The following is an 18,982-nucleotide window of genomic DNA, read 5'->3' as shown; positions in this document are numbered from 1 at the left end:
TGCCCTTGTCCAAGTTCTACTAGGCTGATATGGTTTGACTGGGGGAGGTCTATGACCTTAATATAGTTTCCCCATCTAGTTTCGTCATTAGAGTCATTTTCCTTACTAACTTCTTAAAATATTAGACATGATAAAGTAACTTAACCAAATCATACAGAAATGTATTTTACCCCATGATTTTATCCAGGCAGAAAGTAAAGTTATGTGTGTGTGTGTGTGTGTGTGTGTGTGTGTGTGTGTGTGTTGAGAGGTGGAGGAGGAATAGGATGGATGAAGGCAAAGGGCAAAGAAAAAGAAGTTGAAAAGCTGAAGAGCCCTTTCTACTTAATACAGTTCTTTAGTTTCATGGTAGGAGGGAAGAAAAGCTGATGGGGGATCCAAGAGAAATAAATAAATAAATAAATAAATAAATAGGACTACATCAAAATAAAAGATTTTTGCACAGAAAAAGAAACCATCAACAAAATTAAAAGAACATACTGAATGTAAGAAGATATTTGTTAATTATATATTGATAAGTTAATATCCAAAATTTATAAAGAATTCATACAAGTCAATACAAACAAACAAACAAACAAAAGAAAGCAAATGAAAAAAAATATTTAAAGGACCTGAATAGACACTTCTTTAAAGAGGACATAGAGATAGTTAATAGGCATATGAAAAGATGCTTAACATCACTAATCATCAGAGAAATAAAGAATAAAACAACAATGAGATATCACCTCGCATCTGTCAGAATGGCGCTCATCAATAAATCAAGAAACAATAAGCATTAGCAAGGATGTGCAGAAAGGGGAACCCTTGTGCACTGTTGGTGGGAATGCAGTTTGGTGCAGCCACTATGGAAAACAGTATGAAGGGTCCTCAAAAAATTAAGAATGGAACTGTCTTATGACCCAGTGATTCCACTTCTAGGTATTTATCTGAAGAAACTCAAAACACTAATTCAGAAAAATATATACCATCTATGTTCACTACAGTGTTATTTACAATAGCCAATATATGGAAGCAGTTCAAGTACCCATCAATAGACGAGTGGATAAAAAAGTGGTGATACATATATACAATGGAATATTACTTGGCCATAAAAAAGAATGAAACCTTACCATTTGCAACAGCATGGATGGACCTAGACAGTATAGTCAGAGAAAGACAAACAAAATTGAAACAGACTCATAGACACAGAGACCAGACTGGTGATTGCCAGACGGGAGGGGTTTGAGGAACAGTGAGGAATGGCATGGAACAGTGTGAAAGAGGTGAAGGGATTGAGAAGTACAAATTAGTAGTTACAAAATCGTCATGTGGATGTAAAGTACAGTATAGGGAATATAGTCAATAATACTATAACAAGTATTATGGTGCCAGGAGGGTACTGGAAATAGCAGAGAGAACACTTTGTAAAGTATATGACTGTCTAATCACTATGCTGTACACCTGAATCGAATACAAAATAATACTGAATATAAATTATAATTGAGAAATAAAATTTAAAAAAGAGAGACAGTGTAAGTTGAAAATATCCAGTTATCATAGAGGTAGTATTTTTCATTATGGAGGTGAATAAGCTCATCCAGGAGGAGCATACAGAATGAAAAGAGGAGGGGTCTAGGCCCTGGCCTGTTGGCTCAGTGGTAGAGTGTTGGCCTGGCGTGCGGAAGTCCCGGGTTCGATTCCTGGCCAGGGCACACAGGAGAGGCACCCATCTGCTTCTCTACCCCTCCCCCTCTCCTTCCTCTCTGTCTCTCTCTTCCCCTCCCGCAGCCGAGGCTCCACTGGAGCAAAAGATCGCCCCCTGGTGGGCGTGCCGGGTGGATCCTGGTCGGGCGCATGCGGGAGTCTGTCTGACTGCCTCCCCGTTTCCAGCTTCAGAAAAAAATAAATAAATAAAAGAAAAGAGGAGGGGTCTGAGGACAAAATGGGGGAAACACCAACCTTGGGGCTTTGGGCAGAAGAACAAGCAGGTTCAGAAACTGAGTAATATAGGGCAGAGGGGTAGGAGGAACATGAACAGAATGTGATGTTACAGAAACAAGACAGGATGGAGTGTTAAGGAGGAAATGGTCAACAGAATCAAACCTATTGAAAAACTGTGTGAAAACTAATTTTCAAAGTATCCACCGGCTTTTGTACTGGGGTAGGGACTTATCAGACAATTTTCATTAAACTTGGCAAGGGACAAAAACCAAAGTGCAGCAGGTCGAATGGTAAAGAAAGCAGAATGGCGTGGACACAGTATAAGCTACTTTCTAATGAGAGGAGAGAAAGGCCAGGGCGTGGGGTAGAGGAAGGAAATTGCTTCAAGATCAGAGGGAACTTGAACAGTTTTACTATAGTATGGGAAAATATATCCAGTAGCACCGGAAAGGTGGGGATGCCGGAAATACGGGGCAGAATAAAATGTGCTGAAGTCCTTGAGGCAAAGGATCAGAAGGGACTGAGATTTAGAGCGTGAAGATAGGGTTTCGCAAAGAAAGCTAAGGGACTTGGTGGCTCAATCGCTGCATTTTCTTAATGAGAGGAACTCCAAGGTCATCTGTTTAGGATGGGGAGGGAAGACTGCAGACAGCTTGAGACTGTGTAGTAAGTTTGATATAGTAACTGAGAGTGATACGAGGGAGCTGAACTGAACCAGAAAGAGTCCTCCTTGCACTCACTCACCCTACTCCCAGCTTAGAATTTCATTCGGCGCGTCTGGGTGCTGTCCCTCAGAAACTGGAAAACAAGTCATCTCCGGGCTCACTGAAATTCCCAGGCAGTCTCTCACCCAGCCAGCCCTGTAGGTGGCGTTGTGCCAAGGAAAGTGGATTCTGAGCAAAGCCTAGTGCAGCTCGCACTTGCCCGCCAAGCAGGGGTCGCACTGCCAAAGGCTGGTAGCTGGTAGGTCCCAAACTTGCCTTGAGGCATAATTCAGAGCTCGTTTTTGGGCTGCGCTACTCCGTCGCTCCCCCCGCCCCTTCCCCCCCGTAGGTGTTCCTGCGGTAAGCGAACTAGTTTCACTTTTTGTTAGGAGAATAAGTGGGTGGAAAAGGAAGGCAGCCAAGGATGAGGCCAGGACTGGGCAAGGACACAAGTGAGGCTGAACTAGGAGGTGAGGGGTCAATCGCTAGGCGGCCACTGTTTACAGCAGCAGCGGCGGGCGGGGGTTGACCCGGCGGCCATGGTCTTAGCCTTAGGGGACGTCGGGAGCGGTTTCCGATGTCATGTTTATTAATGAACAGGTGCTCAGTAACGGCAACGACACTGGAAGGAGATAAAGACGAGTTGCGAAGCGTTCTGGCCGACCCTCTGGCGCCACACGCACTCAAGACCCCCTGCGCCCGGAGTGAGCTGGCCTTGGGCGTGCGTGTGGCCTCCAGGGCGAGCGAGAAGCACGTGCGCGGGGTCCGGCAGCTGCAGCAGCAAATGGAGCCGTCTCTGGCTTCCCAGTTCGTGCGGCTGCGCAAGGAGCGCGATACGCTGGTCTCGCAGTTGCGGCTGGTGTGGCAAGACCTGCAGCAGGCGCAGGAGCAGCGGGAAGCCGTGTGTCAGCAGCTGCTCCAGGCCAAGAGGCGGCTCTGGCAGGTGGGTCCTGCTGCGTCTCCACCCAGATATGACGTGTGGCCAATGAATGTAGAGGAGCGAAACCAGTTGCTGGCCAAAATACGGAAGCTCAGGCTGGCTGCAGATTCCCAGAGGGCCTCCACATCAGGTGAGGTTTCTGTGCAAGGATCTCCAGGCCTCCAGAAGCCTATTTGGGTGACCTACCCCCCGGCACGTGCCCTGCAGTTGGGTCCCAGAGGAGATAGCCCTGCAGCGTGACCAGGGGAGCCAAGGCCAAGAGAAAACTCCTGTGAGCCCCCCCTTCACAAACCCCTCAGGGTACAGCTGGAGCTAAGAAAACCCAACCTCAGGGGAGCAGTAACCTCAGGGACAGGTGCCCAGTCTACCAAAAGGAAAGAAAGCCTTTGAATCCCAGTGGGAGGAGAAACCGAGACCTTGGGGGGAGGGGATTGGGACTGCATAGGCTTGCAATAAATACCAGTAAATCTAGATACTAACTGAGATGGGAAGCCTTGACCCACAGCAAGTTCTTCACTGAGTTTAGGGAGGTGGAAAAAGAATGGATACATACTTCAAAGAGAAATCAATTTCTGATGGATCCCTTCTGATAGAACACTTTTGTTTACATCATAGAAAGTTTGAAAACTCAGCAAACAAAAATTGTCATTATCCTACCATCAAGCAATAACCGATAACCATTTTTAACATTAATATATTTATTCCTACATATTGCTCTTCCCCCAAGTCCATGCTATACATGTATGTATGTGTGTATTTAGTGCTTACTGTTTTAAAGAAGTTTGCGAATCTGTTGAATACATTCGTTAATCTTTTTTTTTTTTTTTTTTTTTTTTTTTTTTTTTGTATATGTGTGTGACAGACACAGAGGGACAGATAGGGACAGACAAACAGGAAGGGAGATGAGAAGCATCAATTCCTCAGTGCAGCACTTTAGTTGTTCATTGATTACTTTCTCATATGTGCCTTAACCGGGGGGCTACAGCAGATGGAGTGACCCCTTGCTCAAGCCAGCGACCTTGTGCTCAAGTTGGTGAGCCTTGCTTAAACCAGATGAGCCCGCGCTCAAGCTGGCGACCTCAGGTTTTCAAATCTGGGTCCTCTGTGTCCTAGTCTGATGCTCCATTCACTGTACCACCGCCTGGTCAGGCTGTTCATCAGTCTTTTAAAGGAAAATTTCTCCCAATTTCATTTAAGTTCACAGGTGGTGGACTCTGGATGGCTGCTACCAACTGGTTGAAACCCTGTGGAGGCCAACATGATGAAATATTGTCTTTTTCTCCTTTCTGTATTTTCCTTAACCTTTCACCCATAGTACCAAGTCTTTGGTTGAAAATGATGCTTTTTTTTTTTTTTTTTTAATACAGGGACAGAGATAGAGTCAGTGGGAGGGATAGATAGGGACAGACAGACAGGAACGAGAGAGATGAGAAGCATCAATCATCAGTTTTTCGTTGCGACACCTAAGTTGTTCATTGATTGCTTTCTCATATGTGCCTTGACCGCAGGCCTTCAGCAGACCGAGTAACCCCTTGCTCGAGCCAGCGACCTTGGGTCCAAGCTGGTGAGCTTTTGCTCAAACCAGGTGAGCCCGCACTCAAGCTGGTGAGCTCGGGGTCTCGAACCTGGGTCCTCTGCATCCCAGTCCGATGCTCTATCCACTGCGCCACCGCCTGGTCAGGCGACAATTATGCTTTTAGAACGTAAGGTACATTATAATCTGGGAGCACTGCTTTTCCTTGAGAATGTCATTATTATGCTGTAAACTGCAGTAGTGTTCATATTTGTTTCTTGATTGTGTCTCTAAGCTCCAGAAGCTTTGTGTGAAGCTGAAGAAGCTCTGGGTCCCAGTGTGTGAACCTTCATGAATACCTTCTGGCTCTCAGCAGCCTTCACCTCAGTGAGACTTCAGCTGGCTGGAGCTAAAGAAGAATATGAAGGAGTCGGGGGAGAGAAGATTTTCTGGCACAAATCTTGGAATGAGGGAAAACAGATTTTGTTAGAACTTAATCCTTCTGTTGGGGAAAAGGGATTAACATAGCACAGTTCAGAGGGGCTTGGGAGGGTAGTGTTAAATGTTAAAGATTATAGCAATTTTATTGAGTTTTATTCATTAATTGAACAAACAGTTTTGTCTAATATTTGTTAGGAACTACAGTTATCTGGTGCACACATTATAACCAGTTGGGTGAGTTTGATTAAATGACAGGAGACAGCCTAATTTGAGATACAGGGTGTCTTCTTTCGTAGCATGTACTGTGCCTTTTGGGTGAACCCAACTGAAATAACATCAAGATCCATCTCTACAGTTTGGGGGCGGGGTCAAAGTCAAAGACACTTTCATGGAAGGACTTGAACTGCTCATCACATTAATTCCAATGGAGACGAGTGGGCAGTGGCAAAGATCAGGAAAGTAGCCTCAGAAGAATACAAGCAGGACTTTCCGATACACCTGCTGATTTCCTCCCTTGAGAGGGAGGGCTATGCTGGCTGACTGAAAGACCACTGGGTGACTCTTAAAGAGGGCTGTGCTTGGGAGAGTATTGGCTCTGCACTCGAGCCCTGAGCCTTGGCCACTTTCATTCCAAGCCCCTTTCCAGTCAAGAGGGGATGAAGAACAAAAGGAATTCCAAGGACAGATATTGTGCTTCTCTTGGGAGGACTAATAGGATTAAAAATAGACCAGACTGGATGGGACAGACACCTCTGACAATGCCCATTCCTCTTGATGTGTTCTGGGAAGGCTCTCCACTCCCCTGAGGAAGCTGCTGCAAACAAGGAGGGGGCCAAGGTGGGACCTGAGTCTGGCGAGTTAGATCAGCCTCCAGTTTGAACAAAAAATGTCCTCAAGTTTCCCCCCTTGTGATCTTCCTAGTTCACCAAGCTCAACCTTTGTCAGGATTTTCTGATTCTGACTAGAAATAAAGTGTGTGCACTTTCCTGCTGTGTTCTGGGTAGTGTGCATCTCGGGGCAGGTTGCAGCTTGAATCTGCATCTTCCCTCTGTCTCACTGAGGTAAAAGGTCAATCTCTTCCCCAGAGTTACTCAAGACTGGGAGGCGGAGACTGTGAGGCCTTCAATCCATTTTGTGATTGTCCCTGCTGCCCTTGCTGTCCAAGTCTACATGGTCCCTTGAAGGTGGGCATCTCTGCTGCTCCTGGGCCCATGGGGCATGAGGTGAGATGGGGAGGGGCCTCTGCCTAGGCTGGGAGACCTAATGCCTGGGGACTGCCCCCCTCACATGCACCATTTCTCTGAGGCCCTGTCCTCGGTAATTTCCTTCCTGCATTTCTGTTTTCCAAGTCCTGTCCCCTCCCTCCTGTGCACAGTCCCATCAGGGTGCTCAGGATTCTGGAAAACAGCCGGGTGTAGACTGCTAACAGGACATGTTCTCTGTGGCAAATGGGGGTGGCCAGCTAGCTGCTTGGGATAGGGGCAGAGCTCTCACCCCTCCAGCTCTTTCTCTTCCCTCAGAGGCCTGGTTACTAGAAGGCTTTGGTTACTTGGGAGGGAGCTGAGGAAGAAAGCAACAATCAGGGATCAAACCAAAGCTCTGTTATCTGTGTTAGTGCTGGCTTTGTGATACTCTTGAGTGTGCTGATAGCTCTCTGGAATTTGGGGAGGTGGAACACAGGTGAGATTTGGGAATGTTATAGAACATTTTAATCTGATGGTTCTTAATGTGTGGTTTCTGGGCCAGCAGTATCAGAATCACCTGGGTACTTGTTATAACTGCAAATTTTCATGTTCTATCCCAGACCTCCTGAAGTTTGAGAACCTTTGTTTGCAATCCATAGTGTAATATAAACAAATCTCATGGTTGGTTCATTTAGGGCTTCACAACACACTCTGATATTCTTTGGAATGTCTGTGGATCTCTATGAAAGCAGACTCCCTGGGAATACTTCTTCCATAGCTCAATGTGATTACCCAAGATTTCAATTTATTTATTATTTAAAGATTTTGTTAATTAATTTTACAGAGAAAAGGGGGCAAGGAAGAGAAGTAGTTGCTTCATTCTGTTTATTGGTTGCTTGTTCTTTGTTCCTTGACTGTGCAAACCCAGGGTTTCCAACTAGCGACCTCAGCATTCCAGGTCAGTGCTCTACCCACTGCGCCACCACAGGTCAGGTGATTACCCAATAGTTCAGTACTCATTTCTTTTCATAGCAAGTTGCATGAGTCTTTGGCCAGAAACATTGATATGAGTTGTCAATTATCCCTTTATTCTGAGTTGGGAACATGCAGGCAAAGCAGTAAGTTATTTAAAGGAAGAGTCTGGGTTTATATAGATGCTCTGCCATTCACTAGCTGTGTAACCTTGAACAAGACACTGAATTTCTCTGATCCCCCCAGAGTGTTGGCACCTTTCCCTACCCTCAGATTCTGCTGTGATGATGAGGTAATGTGTATAAAGGATACCCACTTAGTGCCTATTATACCATTGAAAGACACTTTATGGCCATAATCCCATTGGTGACTGTTGCAACCGTATAAAGCAGAGGAGAATATTTTACTCCCATTGTACAGATGTGGCAACTCAGCAACTTATCCAAAGTCACTCAGTTGGGAGTTGGGAAAGCCTGGGTTCTAACCCCAATTTGCCTGGCACCAAACTCCACTCTCTTTCTACTGTATCACAATGCTTCAACCTTTTTTTTTTTTTTTTTTGTATTTTTCTGAAGTTGGAAACGGGGAGGCAGTCAGACAGACTCCCGCATGCGCCCGACCAGGATCCACCCGGCATGCCCACCAGGGGTCGATGCTCTGCCCATCTGGGGCATTGCTCTGTCGCAACCAGAGCCATTCTAGCACCTGAGGCAGAGGCCATGGAGCCATCCTCAGTGCCCAAGCCAACTTTGCTCCAATGAAGCCTTGGCTGCGGGAGGGGAAGAGAGAGACAGAGGAAGGAGAGGGGGAGGGGTGGAGAAGTAGATGGGTGCTTCTCCTGTGTGCCCTGGCCGGGAATCGAACCCAGGACTCCTGCACGCCAGGCCGATGCTCTACCACTGAGCCAATCAGCCAGGGCCAATGCTTCAACCTTTTGCCCTTACCAATTAATAGCAGTTAATGGGTCTGTCAATACCTTGACAGATAGAATTGATGATAATGGAAGCATCCTGAGTCATAGAGCAGTCTGGGGAACAGGGAAGTAGATGGAGAAAGCAAAGCAGTCAGGCAGGCTTGGTTGCTATGGAGTGTTGATGCTAGAAAAGAAGGTGCTGGAAGAAGAAGATTGTGAGTATGGTTCCTAGAGATGTCAGCCTGGTGAAACCAGGAGAGAGAGAGAGAGAGAGAGAGAGAGAGATAGATAGATAGATATGCAGGAAACAGAGCAACGTGTGGTGGTTGGTATGTTCCCCGCCCCACCTCCCAAAGCTCCTGGCTATCAATACTTCCACTCCTATTCATCTCAGCTGCAGAAGTTAAGTGGTGAGTCCAATCCTGACCCTTCCTGTGGGGGCATCGGCAGGCAGCATTCCACAAGTGTAGGGATGGGGAGAAGCACCTCTCAGTTGACACAGGAGGCAACAACAGACCGGTATAACTGTGCCTCTGCATCCCTTTGGGGGTGAGAGAGCTGTGCTTGGTGCATGGTAAAAACGAGGTGACTGGACTAACGAACAAAGTAAAATAACCTATCTTTCTAAAAACGTGTTTCAAATGAAGGGAGAGCCCTGATATCTGGAAGGAGTGGAGACTATCCTTTCATGGAGCCAGCTGTCCTTTATGACCAGAATGCAAAAGAGAACCAAGGAGATTTAAAACCCACTCTCTTGGGTTATCAAAGTAAACTGGATTCACCAAAACAGAAATATAAAAAGCAAATAAAACCATCCATGATCCCCAAACCTGGAGGTGACTGCTGTTAATATTTTAATGTACTTACTTTGTATACATGCACACATGTACATATATACATCCACACCAAGACAGGACATGGTACATATTTTTTGTAACCTCCTAGGCTGCAGTAGTAGCTCCCATGTGGACCCTTCCTGTAGTGAACTCTGCACACAGCATGCAGGAAGGTGTAGGGCTAAGGAGAAGCGCTACTTGGGTGGCAGAGGAGCAGTTTTATGTGTGTGTGTATACATATATACATACATACACATCTATATACACACCCAAATTATATATACATATATAATCAAAACAGAATAATAGTACATATTTCTTTCCAACATTCATTTAACAATGACACATGAGTAGTCCCATATTCATATTATTTGAGAAAGTGATTTTAAGTGGCCATGTAACATTCTGTCATGTCAATGTTTTAGTTCACTTAACTGGTTCTATTTTATTGGGTATTTAGATTGTTTTCCAATTTTTATTTTCACTCTCAACATAATAATAGTGTGAAGTTTATTTTCTTAAATTTTTATTGACTTTAGAGATAGAGGAAGGGAGAAAGAAACATTGATTTGTTGCTGTACTTATTATGCATTCATTGGTAATTCTTGTATGTGCCCTGACTGGGGATCAAACCCAGTGTATCAGGACAGTGCTCTAACCAACTGAGATAACTGGCCACGGCAGTGTGCTGTTTTCTGTACCACGGCCAAGTGTAAATATCATTAAAAATATTTAAACCAGTTTGACGGATATCTTTTTATTTTAATTGATTTTAGCAAGAGAGGAAGGGACAGAGAGATAGGAGCATTGAGCTATTCCTGTAAGTGCCCTGGGATCGAACCAGCAACCTCTGCGCTTCGGGACATTGCTCTAACCAACCAAGCCATCTGGTCAGGGAGAAGGATATCTTGTTTTAATTTATATTTATTTGCTTACTAGAAAGATGGAATATTTTTTCAAGCTACTTATTCATTTGTATTTCTTCTGTCATGATTCAGGTATTCATCTCCTTATACAAATTTACTCATGAAATACCTTGTTTTATATTTACTTGATAGTAAGAATATAAGCGTAATCCTTTGTCATACTTAGGATTCCAAATATTTTACTTTGTTTGTAGTTTAAATTTGTATCTGGTGACATTTTGATGGTCGGAAGTACTATATATTGAGGTATTTTCTTCTTTTATTTTTTTTTCTTTTATTAGGAAGGCCTTCTTTATTTTGAGATAAGATAAACAACCATTTACATTTGATTCTATACCATTTATAGTTTAAAATTTTTGAAATCTTTAATCATCTTTGAATTTATTTTTGGTATCTATAGTTAACATTCGTGTCTAAATGTATTTTCCCTCAAAATAATTAATCTTGTAGCTCAGCATCTTTTTTCAATATTCCGTTCTTTCCCTGTAATGTGAAAAACATCTTGATCAAATACCAAATATACACTGCTCACAAGAATTAGGGGATCAAGAACGTGCAGATACTCCAGTACTTTCAGCCTTTTGATAGTGCATTTTCACCAATGAAATAAAAGTTGGTTTTGCATTTTATTTGCATACTTGAACAATTCTTTGACTTGTCTCTTTTTCTGATCTTGTTTAATAAAAAATATCAAATGCTTCTTTTTTTTAATCACTTCATATTCATTTCGAAATATCCCCTAATAGTTGTGAGCAGTATACATCAATGTGTGTGTTTGTGTTGTCTTGTCTGTTAAACTATTGATCTATTCTTATATCCATCTAACATTTGATTCTGGCTTTGTAACACATTTTGTTTTGTTCATTAGATTCTACATGTGTTAGCATAGTAATCTCCAGGTCCCTTCATGCGGTCAAAGGGTAAGATTTCCTTCTTTCTTATGGGTGAATAGTAATCCATTGTATAACACATATTAACGAATGCAGTACAAGCCTGACCTGTGGTGGCACAGTGGATAAGGCCTCGACCTGGAATGCTTAAGTCGCTGGTTAAAAGCCCCGGGCTTGCCTGGTCAAGGCACATATAAGAAGCAACTACGAGTTGATGCTTCCCACTCTTCCCCCACCCCTTGTCCTTCTCTTTCTCTCTCTCCTTTCTCTAAAATCAATAAATAAAATCTTTAAAAAATAAATGCAGTACAAATGATCACTCATTTATCTTTTTTTAAACTTTCCTGGTAGGTAGTCATCACCTGTTTATTCTTTCAGTTGAAGCTTTATATTTTAATGCTCTGTTCCTTAGAGCCCAGATGTACTTCCTACAATTGGATTTTGTGAGACTTAACCTATAACTTCATAATTCATTCCTTCTTAAAACCTAGTTTAAGTAGATTTCTGTTCCTTGAGGTTTTTAATCTCAGCCTCATTCTCACTTTTCACTTCCTCCTTCTCTGATCTTGTCTAAACATTTGACATCTATTGTCTTTAGAAAAAAGATCCCTATCTATATAATTTTTAAAAGGTCCACATTTATTGTGTACTACTATGTACTTGGTAGCATTATGCTATTTAATTCTCTTTAAAAGTCCTACAAGATGGGTAGTTGTGTAATCTCTACTCTACTGATGGAGAAACCTAGGCTTAAAGAGATTAATAACTTGCCCAAGGTCACATCACTACTGTTTAGTAAAAGCCAGGATTCAAGTTGTGTTCTGACACACTTGCCAAGCTCTACTACATAGCATTTAAAAGAAGGAAGAATGAATATTAAATATTATGTGTGCTTTAAAGTTGAAAATTATAGAAACCATAGATACAAATCTGTTTTTGGAATTGAAACTGACACAAGAACCAGTATGTGTACTAAAGGGAGGCTGTAATAGCAGAGTGCTTAAAGACAGCCTCTAACAGTGATGACATTTTAGACTTGATGAAATAAGGTATTAAGAGCTTAATAAATGTTTTGCTATTACACAAGATGAACCATTCATCCATTCAGCAAACCTTTATTCAGTGTGAACCATATGCCAAGCACTGTTCTTAGGGACTGGGACAGAGTAGTAAATACAGCAAAAATTCTTGCTCTCATGAAGTTTACCTTCTAATGGGAAACATACATGAAACACAGATTAAGTAAAATATATAGCATGTCAATGGTGACAGGTGATAAGCAATAAAACAGGGGATTGGACTGTCCCAGCAGTGGAGAGTGCTACTTTAAATAGGGTATGCTAAATTGGGGAATGCTTCACTGACTGGTCAACATTGGAAGAGAGAACTGAATGAGACGAGAGGGTAAGTATGATAGCTGTGGGAAGACCTTTCCAAGTAGAAAGCAGAGCAAGTGCAAGGATCTTGAGGTGAGAACAGCCATAGGGTTTTTGAGGAGTAGCAAGAGGTCCAGTGTGGCTGGAGTAGAGTGAGTACAGGAGAGCAGATAAGGTGGGGAGTGAAGCACTGCAGATTAGGGCTGGAAATTTTTAACTATGTGGATAAGGATTCCCTGAAATCCTTTCAAAAAGGCTCTAAGCTGAGTGTAGAAACTTTGTATTGGCACTCAGAACCAGCTAGCAAGGATTGCGGTCATGGTTATACTGCACTTAAAGTCACAGGATGGCTCAGGGTAGTAATGCAGTAATTTAGGGAAAGCGAGGAGAGACAATTCCATTTAGTCTCTTAAACACACTAATGCGCAGTCAAAATGATTCATGGTACAGACAGTTTGAGGGCAGAATGATAATGGTACGTGATCAGAATAACTAGATGAGGCTACTCTGAAAACACTGACATTCAGGACTTAGACATTACTGATGAGGTACAGCACAAAGCGGCCTTGATTTGATCTTTCAAAAGGCATGCTGCCACAACATCCGTCTGCCCCTCAAAAGAGCTGAACAAAACTCGTTATTTTAAAAATACTGCAGAACATTTATAGGGTGACTACATCATACAGAATAGAAAGAAGAGTACCAAAGTCCAATTTCTGTAACCATTTAATGTAAGGCACATTTTAAAAAAATCGATATAGTTTCTTAGAAACCAGGATGCAGAGTGGTTAACAGCATGGTTTTTGAAGGCAGGCAGAGCTGGGCTCAAACGTCAGTGTTGTCACTTAGTCCCTGTGCGACTTTGGCTAAGTAACCAACTCAAGCCTCAGTTACTTTATTTGTAAACTGTGAATGCCCAACCTCAGAGTTGCTATGACGATTAAATGAAATAATGTGTGTAAAGTGCACAGGACTATAACTGCTCGGTAAAACTATAGCTGCTTTTTCCTACTAAAAATGCATTGCATACCAAGAGTTCTTCTGGTCATTATGAAACCAAGGGATTGAAATTTACACTGACACCAAAATACAGATAGAGTGAAGAGAAAGTAAAGCATTTCTCTAGAGTTACAAAGGCAGTTCTAGCATTCAGGATACACACACTGAACTTAAATAGATGAACCACCAAATTGACCATTGAGAAACACAGTAACCCTCACAGCAATATACACATAGAGAACTACTCTTCTTGCTATCAGTAATATTAAAGTGCTTCTTTCAGAAGTCCTGTGAGGTGCTCAGAATTGCACCTCACAGAATGAAGTATATTTAGTGAATTAACTGTGACAACAAAGACAATTTCTATTGAGATCACTTGTCCCAGTCCCACAATTCAAGGTAAGGTCACTTTTTTCTTAGTTAAAAATCTAACAATCAGAATATGAAACCCATTACTCAGAAACTGTAGAGATAGGATGTGTCATTCTTTCTGCTACCAAAAGTGCCCCTTATGTAAAATGCAGCGCTGCCATTTAATCCAATCATATAACATCTGAGCGTTAGGCTGTGGTGCAAGGAATGTGAAAGAATTTGCAGAAAATGGAGAGCTCCTCCTCTGCCTTGCCACCTCACTGAGGTATATCTTGCTCAGAATGGCATGAACTTGCACAATGAGTACAGTTCATTAATGCAGACAGACATGTGCTAAAAGCACATTTTAAAGAAGCTCTTACATTTGTTAGATTTCCAGAGTTTATTCAGAATATTTTCTTGGAATTTTCATGACCAGATAGGCCCCTATATTTGAGGTGTCTGAACAAAGGGTGCTAATGCCTTCTTAATGATGGCACTTGGTTAATTTGCAGACCTATGAGATCATGATCCTACTGACAATTCAAGAGGCTGGAATTTGAGGAACTTGGATTATACAAGCTCTTAAGGCTGAGCACATGGAGTAAAAATGAAGTTATCCACAGTGATATAGATTATATGGTCTTTATTACTTTATAATCCATTGATCTAAAAATCACACATATCAGATCAAATGGGAGTACCAAGGTATGCTTCATTTGGAAGGTATTAATTATTTCATTAAATTGATATATCCAAAATTTAGTTAGCAGCAAGCAACAGTTCTTCCAAACAAGGTTAGGTGAAATTCTTTTTATTCATGAGCTCAAAGTCCTACTTTCTGATCCACTGTTGTCCTAACATAAAAATGAAGTCAGTGAGCAAAGCTAATTGAACACTCAGATCATAGATTTGGGGCTTCCTGTATTTTATTGGAGTTGAAGCAGTGCTTACTTTAACATTCTGTTAATATTTTGTATTTTAATTTAGTTCTTAAAGAAGATTAAACACACATTTGGTAATTATCTAAGATAAAGCCATGATAACTAATGAAGAATTAGTGATATTAGTCCCCTATTCAAAATGTAGAACACTTTTTTGCCTGGCCTGTGGTGGCGCAGTAGATAGAATATCGACCTGGAATACTAAGGTTGCTGGTTCGAAACCCTGGGCTTGTCAGTTAAGGCACATATGACAAGCAATCAATGAAGAACTAACGTGAAGCAACTATACTCCTCACTCCCCCAACTCTCTCTATAAAGTCAATAAAATCTTTAAAAAACAAACATAGAACACTTTAAAATGGACCTATAATTTTTAATGTATTTGACTTTCCAATTCATATACTTAGCAAGGTCACAGTCTGATTTAAATAATCTGGCTTCTAGACAATCATCTCAAAAATATTTATTGAAATGAAGCCACTGTCCTTTATGATGCCATCATTTTAACCAAATAACAAACAATCAATTATTTTCACAGGAGACCATTTAAAAAGAAAACATTCTTGATATATTGAACAAATAGGGGAGAACTTGAATCTGCAAGTGAGAACTAGAGCATTTTAAGGGAGAAGTAATTGAGGAATCCAACTCTCTACTCCAGTTTGGAATATATGCTTTTGAGATGCACAGATAGGTAAGATAGTAAAGAAGGATGTTGATGAATTTTCTTTCTTTTTAACAAAACATTCTATTTCCAGTTTTGGCATCAGTTAATGGCAACAATACAGTAGTGACCTGCATTGTGCTGAGAGGTAGATGGGACTTGACCCTTGGATTTAATAACGAACTAATTTAAGATTAAGCTTAATTTATTCCATGGAACAGTTTTGAAGTGAAGGCAGATCTTTGGAAACTTTTGTGTTTTAGTTATATAGGGATAAAATAGCTTGATAAAATAAGCATCTGCTTTCTGCTAGTAACAGGGTATGCAAAGCAGCCACTTGGGCCCTAGAGAAATATAACTCTGTGCTTCCAAGTCCAAGGGCAATTCAAAAGCTTAGCCAATCAAACAGATACCGGGATGAGTGGTCTCTAGAACCTTACTCCAAAAGCTAGAGCCACCAGAGGGCTCTGCCAGGATATAACTCTATATCAAAATCAACAAATTTACAGAAGAATCCCAGCTCAGCTTTGGCTAGGCAGCCATCTAACTGATGACACTTCAGGGCCCACTGAGCTCTAGAGTTAGTGCTTGCTGCTTTGAGAAAAAATAAATCAATACATTAAAAATATCAATTAGAACTTATTCACATAAAAAATGGGAGAATGCAGGAGGCACACAAAGTATAGAAGTTTATTTGTTTATAGTGGAAGATGAATTAACTTTCTGAACAAGTGAAGGCTCTAAGGAAAAAAAAACATTCTAAATCTTAACCCTAAAAAACCATAACCAACTGTATATCAACACCTTAGAAAAAGCCAAAGATCTTACTTCATCCTTCAGTGTAAAATGTCAAGTCTCAGCTAATCCGTATATTCCAAACTCCAGGACAAAAAAGACATCCTGTCAAAATATAGTAGCCACTAACAGTAGTGAAGAAAACAGCCAGACTTTTGCTTTTAAACACAATATTGTGAAGACATTTCTTTCTTTTTTTGGACTAGCAGAAAGACACAGGTTTAAATAATCCTGATCAGGAGGTTGGGAAAGGAAGTCTTGTTATGAACCAAATTTTATGTCTGCTTCCAATGAAAATGAATTCATTATTTTCTTGAACTTATTTCCTGAAGCAAGTTAAATTCTTTAACAGTTTTGAATTTGCAAATAATGTCAAAGTAGCAAAATACAAGTAACTGCAACATATAAAATATTTCATTAGAAATGCTTTCATAATTAGATCCAGAGGTTTAAAATTATTGCTTAGTAAAAAACATATTGTAAGCCACAATTTTTCTTTCAATTACACTTTAACAATGGAATGAAAAATAGAAAAACAAAGGAAATTGGTCCTAATACATTGTTTTTCTTAAATGCTACTCATGCCCAAGTTAGCTCACAATCCACTGAGGTTGGGCTGCATGTTTCAAACAATCTGTTGTACAGCATTTTCTGGCTTTTAGCCAATGGAAACATAACTTCTGAGGGGGAAAAATGCACTAGATTTAATTGGCTACACAGACTGATATCCAGTACGACTTTTCCTCCTTCCAATCATATAAGAGATAAAGACAACAATTATAAGGAAACCCAAGGCCACACCCACTGCAACAGGGATAAGAAAGTTGAGGTCAGAGTCGGCAGAACATTCTTCAGCTGTTAGAAAAGAACAGACAGAAAGCAAGGAAAGGAAATTAGTAAGGAATGCAATTAAGCAGAAACAAGCAAACAAAAAATAAGCATTTTGAAAGTATACATAGGTTCGTATTTTAGAGCATTATCCCGATTTTCTTATTTTCTCACACCCACCTAAATATTTCTAAGCAACTGATGCTCTTATAGCTCTTATCACTGCATCTCAAATTGCACCAAATGTCTCAGTACAAAAAGCAGAAGTTAAGAGAAGAACAGGAAAAGGTCCAAACTGTGCTTACTTGACACGGGGAGATTTTGTGTTTGTGTAATGGCTTTGAGGAAAAGAGCTATCATCTACACTTAAGACCACTGTCTGCATATTTACCCACTCCTTTGTCCTTTGCCACAACTATCATTACAATATAAGTAAGAACTCTGTTTGAGTAATACAATTTAAGTTGAAAAGGACTTAGGATAAAAAAGTGCAGCATATATATATATATATATATATATATATATATATATATATATTTACACAGGCAATAAGTAACAATTATTTTTAGTTGAGCAGTGGCCTAGAAGAATAATAGCAGAATCCCATACATTGTAGTCCATTCCACTGTTCCACCAGGAAGGCAGTGTGTGTAGCATAGATTTTGAGCTCTGGATTCAGACAGACCTGAATGAATCTTGACTCTATCAATTACTAGTTAAAGGACTTTGGTCAAGTTAATTAAACTGGGCCTCACTTTTCTCATCTGAAAAGGGGGAATAATAATAACTATATTATAAGGTACTTGAGGATTAAATACAGTTGTATTTCTAAAGTATCTGATACACATCAGGTGATCAACAAGTGCTCTTTCTCTTCTGTTTTCCTCCCATGTTTGTGTTCTTTTCCAGGGAGGTTTAGGTTTTGAAGTAAAAGAATTCAAAATAGGAGTGATTCAATATATATTATTGAAAAAGAGAATATTTAGTATTTAAAAATACTTAAAATACTTAAATGATGTTGAAATGTGTTATTTATTGAAAGTATTTAGTATAAAAGCTCAAAGTGCTCCATTTTAATCTCATTATTTCAACTTTAAACTAATTTTACTATTGAGTAACCAGATTTCATTGGGACTATTTTTATCAAAGTGCTAATAATGGTTTTGTTGTCCACTAGATATCTAACTTCAATGAAGTTACTTCCCTTCATGTAAAATTGCAGGGTTAGAGTAAAACAACCTTGAAGGTCCTTTCCAGTCTAAATTTAATGCAATTAACAAAATGTGATGTTTCGTGAGATTTATGGTTAAGTAATAATTGCATTTTCCTCTAATTTTATCTTTTCCTTCTCTTGCACTTTTACCATTCATAAAAAAAGAAAAAATCAATTGCTAAGGTTCTGAGTATATGACTTTTAGTAATTACGATACCCTTTGTTGAAAGGATTTACCATATTTTAATGAAAGTCTTCAGAGACTAATAGCTGGGTACCAACATACTGTAATCTGTGAGTTACTGAAATTCTGAACAAGCCATATACACATAAATTGAATAAAATAATCATTTCAGTGTGAAAGTCTTCTCAAGTCTACTGATTAAGCTTCCTTCTTCTCTGTTTTTATATTCAATATTTGTGCTGCACTTATAATAGGAAATATGCTTCAACAGGGGATTATTATGTAGTTCATTTTAATAATGCCAATAGCTTCTCTCTACCCCCCCCCATCTATGCTCTGCCCAACAGGGACCATCTTGAGGAAGCAAGAGCCTAGTTGCTATGCTTCAC

At 40.6% G+C, this 18,982-nt stretch overlaps 2 protein-coding genes across 3 annotated transcripts in view; one reads left to right on the top strand and one right to left on the bottom strand.

Annotated features, from left to right (window-relative positions):
• The window catches only part of LAMP2 (lysosomal associated membrane protein 2), a 122,628-nt gene that overhangs the window by 64,496 nt on the left and 39,150 nt on the right, over nt 1-18,982 (bottom strand). The window contains exon 9 of one of the 2 annotated variants that reach the window (XM_066248740.1): nt 15,357-17,223. The exons of the other annotated variant lie outside the window; for it this stretch is intronic. Coding sequence (XP_066104837.1) covers nt 17,081-17,223 — 143 coding nt within the window. The 3' untranslated portion in view covers nt 15,357-17,080. Of the gene's footprint in view, nt 1-15,356; nt 17,224-18,982 lie in introns of those variants that run through there. 2 annotated transcript variants of the gene reach the window in all.
• LOC136317260 (uncharacterized) lies at nt 271-6,504 on the top strand. Its single transcript, XM_066249916.1, has 4 exons — nt 271-348; nt 2,759-2,883; nt 3,225-3,694; nt 5,373-6,504. Exons 1-4 carry the CDS (start codon nt 271-273, stop codon nt 5,420-5,422), a joined length of 723 nt encoding a protein of 240 aa, XP_066106013.1. The 3' UTR covers nt 5,423-6,504.

Source organism: Saccopteryx bilineata, chromosome X (genome assembly GCF_036850765.1).
Source record: "Saccopteryx bilineata isolate mSacBil1 chromosome X, mSacBil1_pri_phased_curated, whole genome shotgun sequence".
NCBI classification, from domain to species: Eukaryota; Metazoa; Chordata; class Mammalia; order Chiroptera; family Emballonuridae; genus Saccopteryx; species Saccopteryx bilineata.
This window is presented reverse-complemented; position numbering and strand designations above follow the sequence as displayed.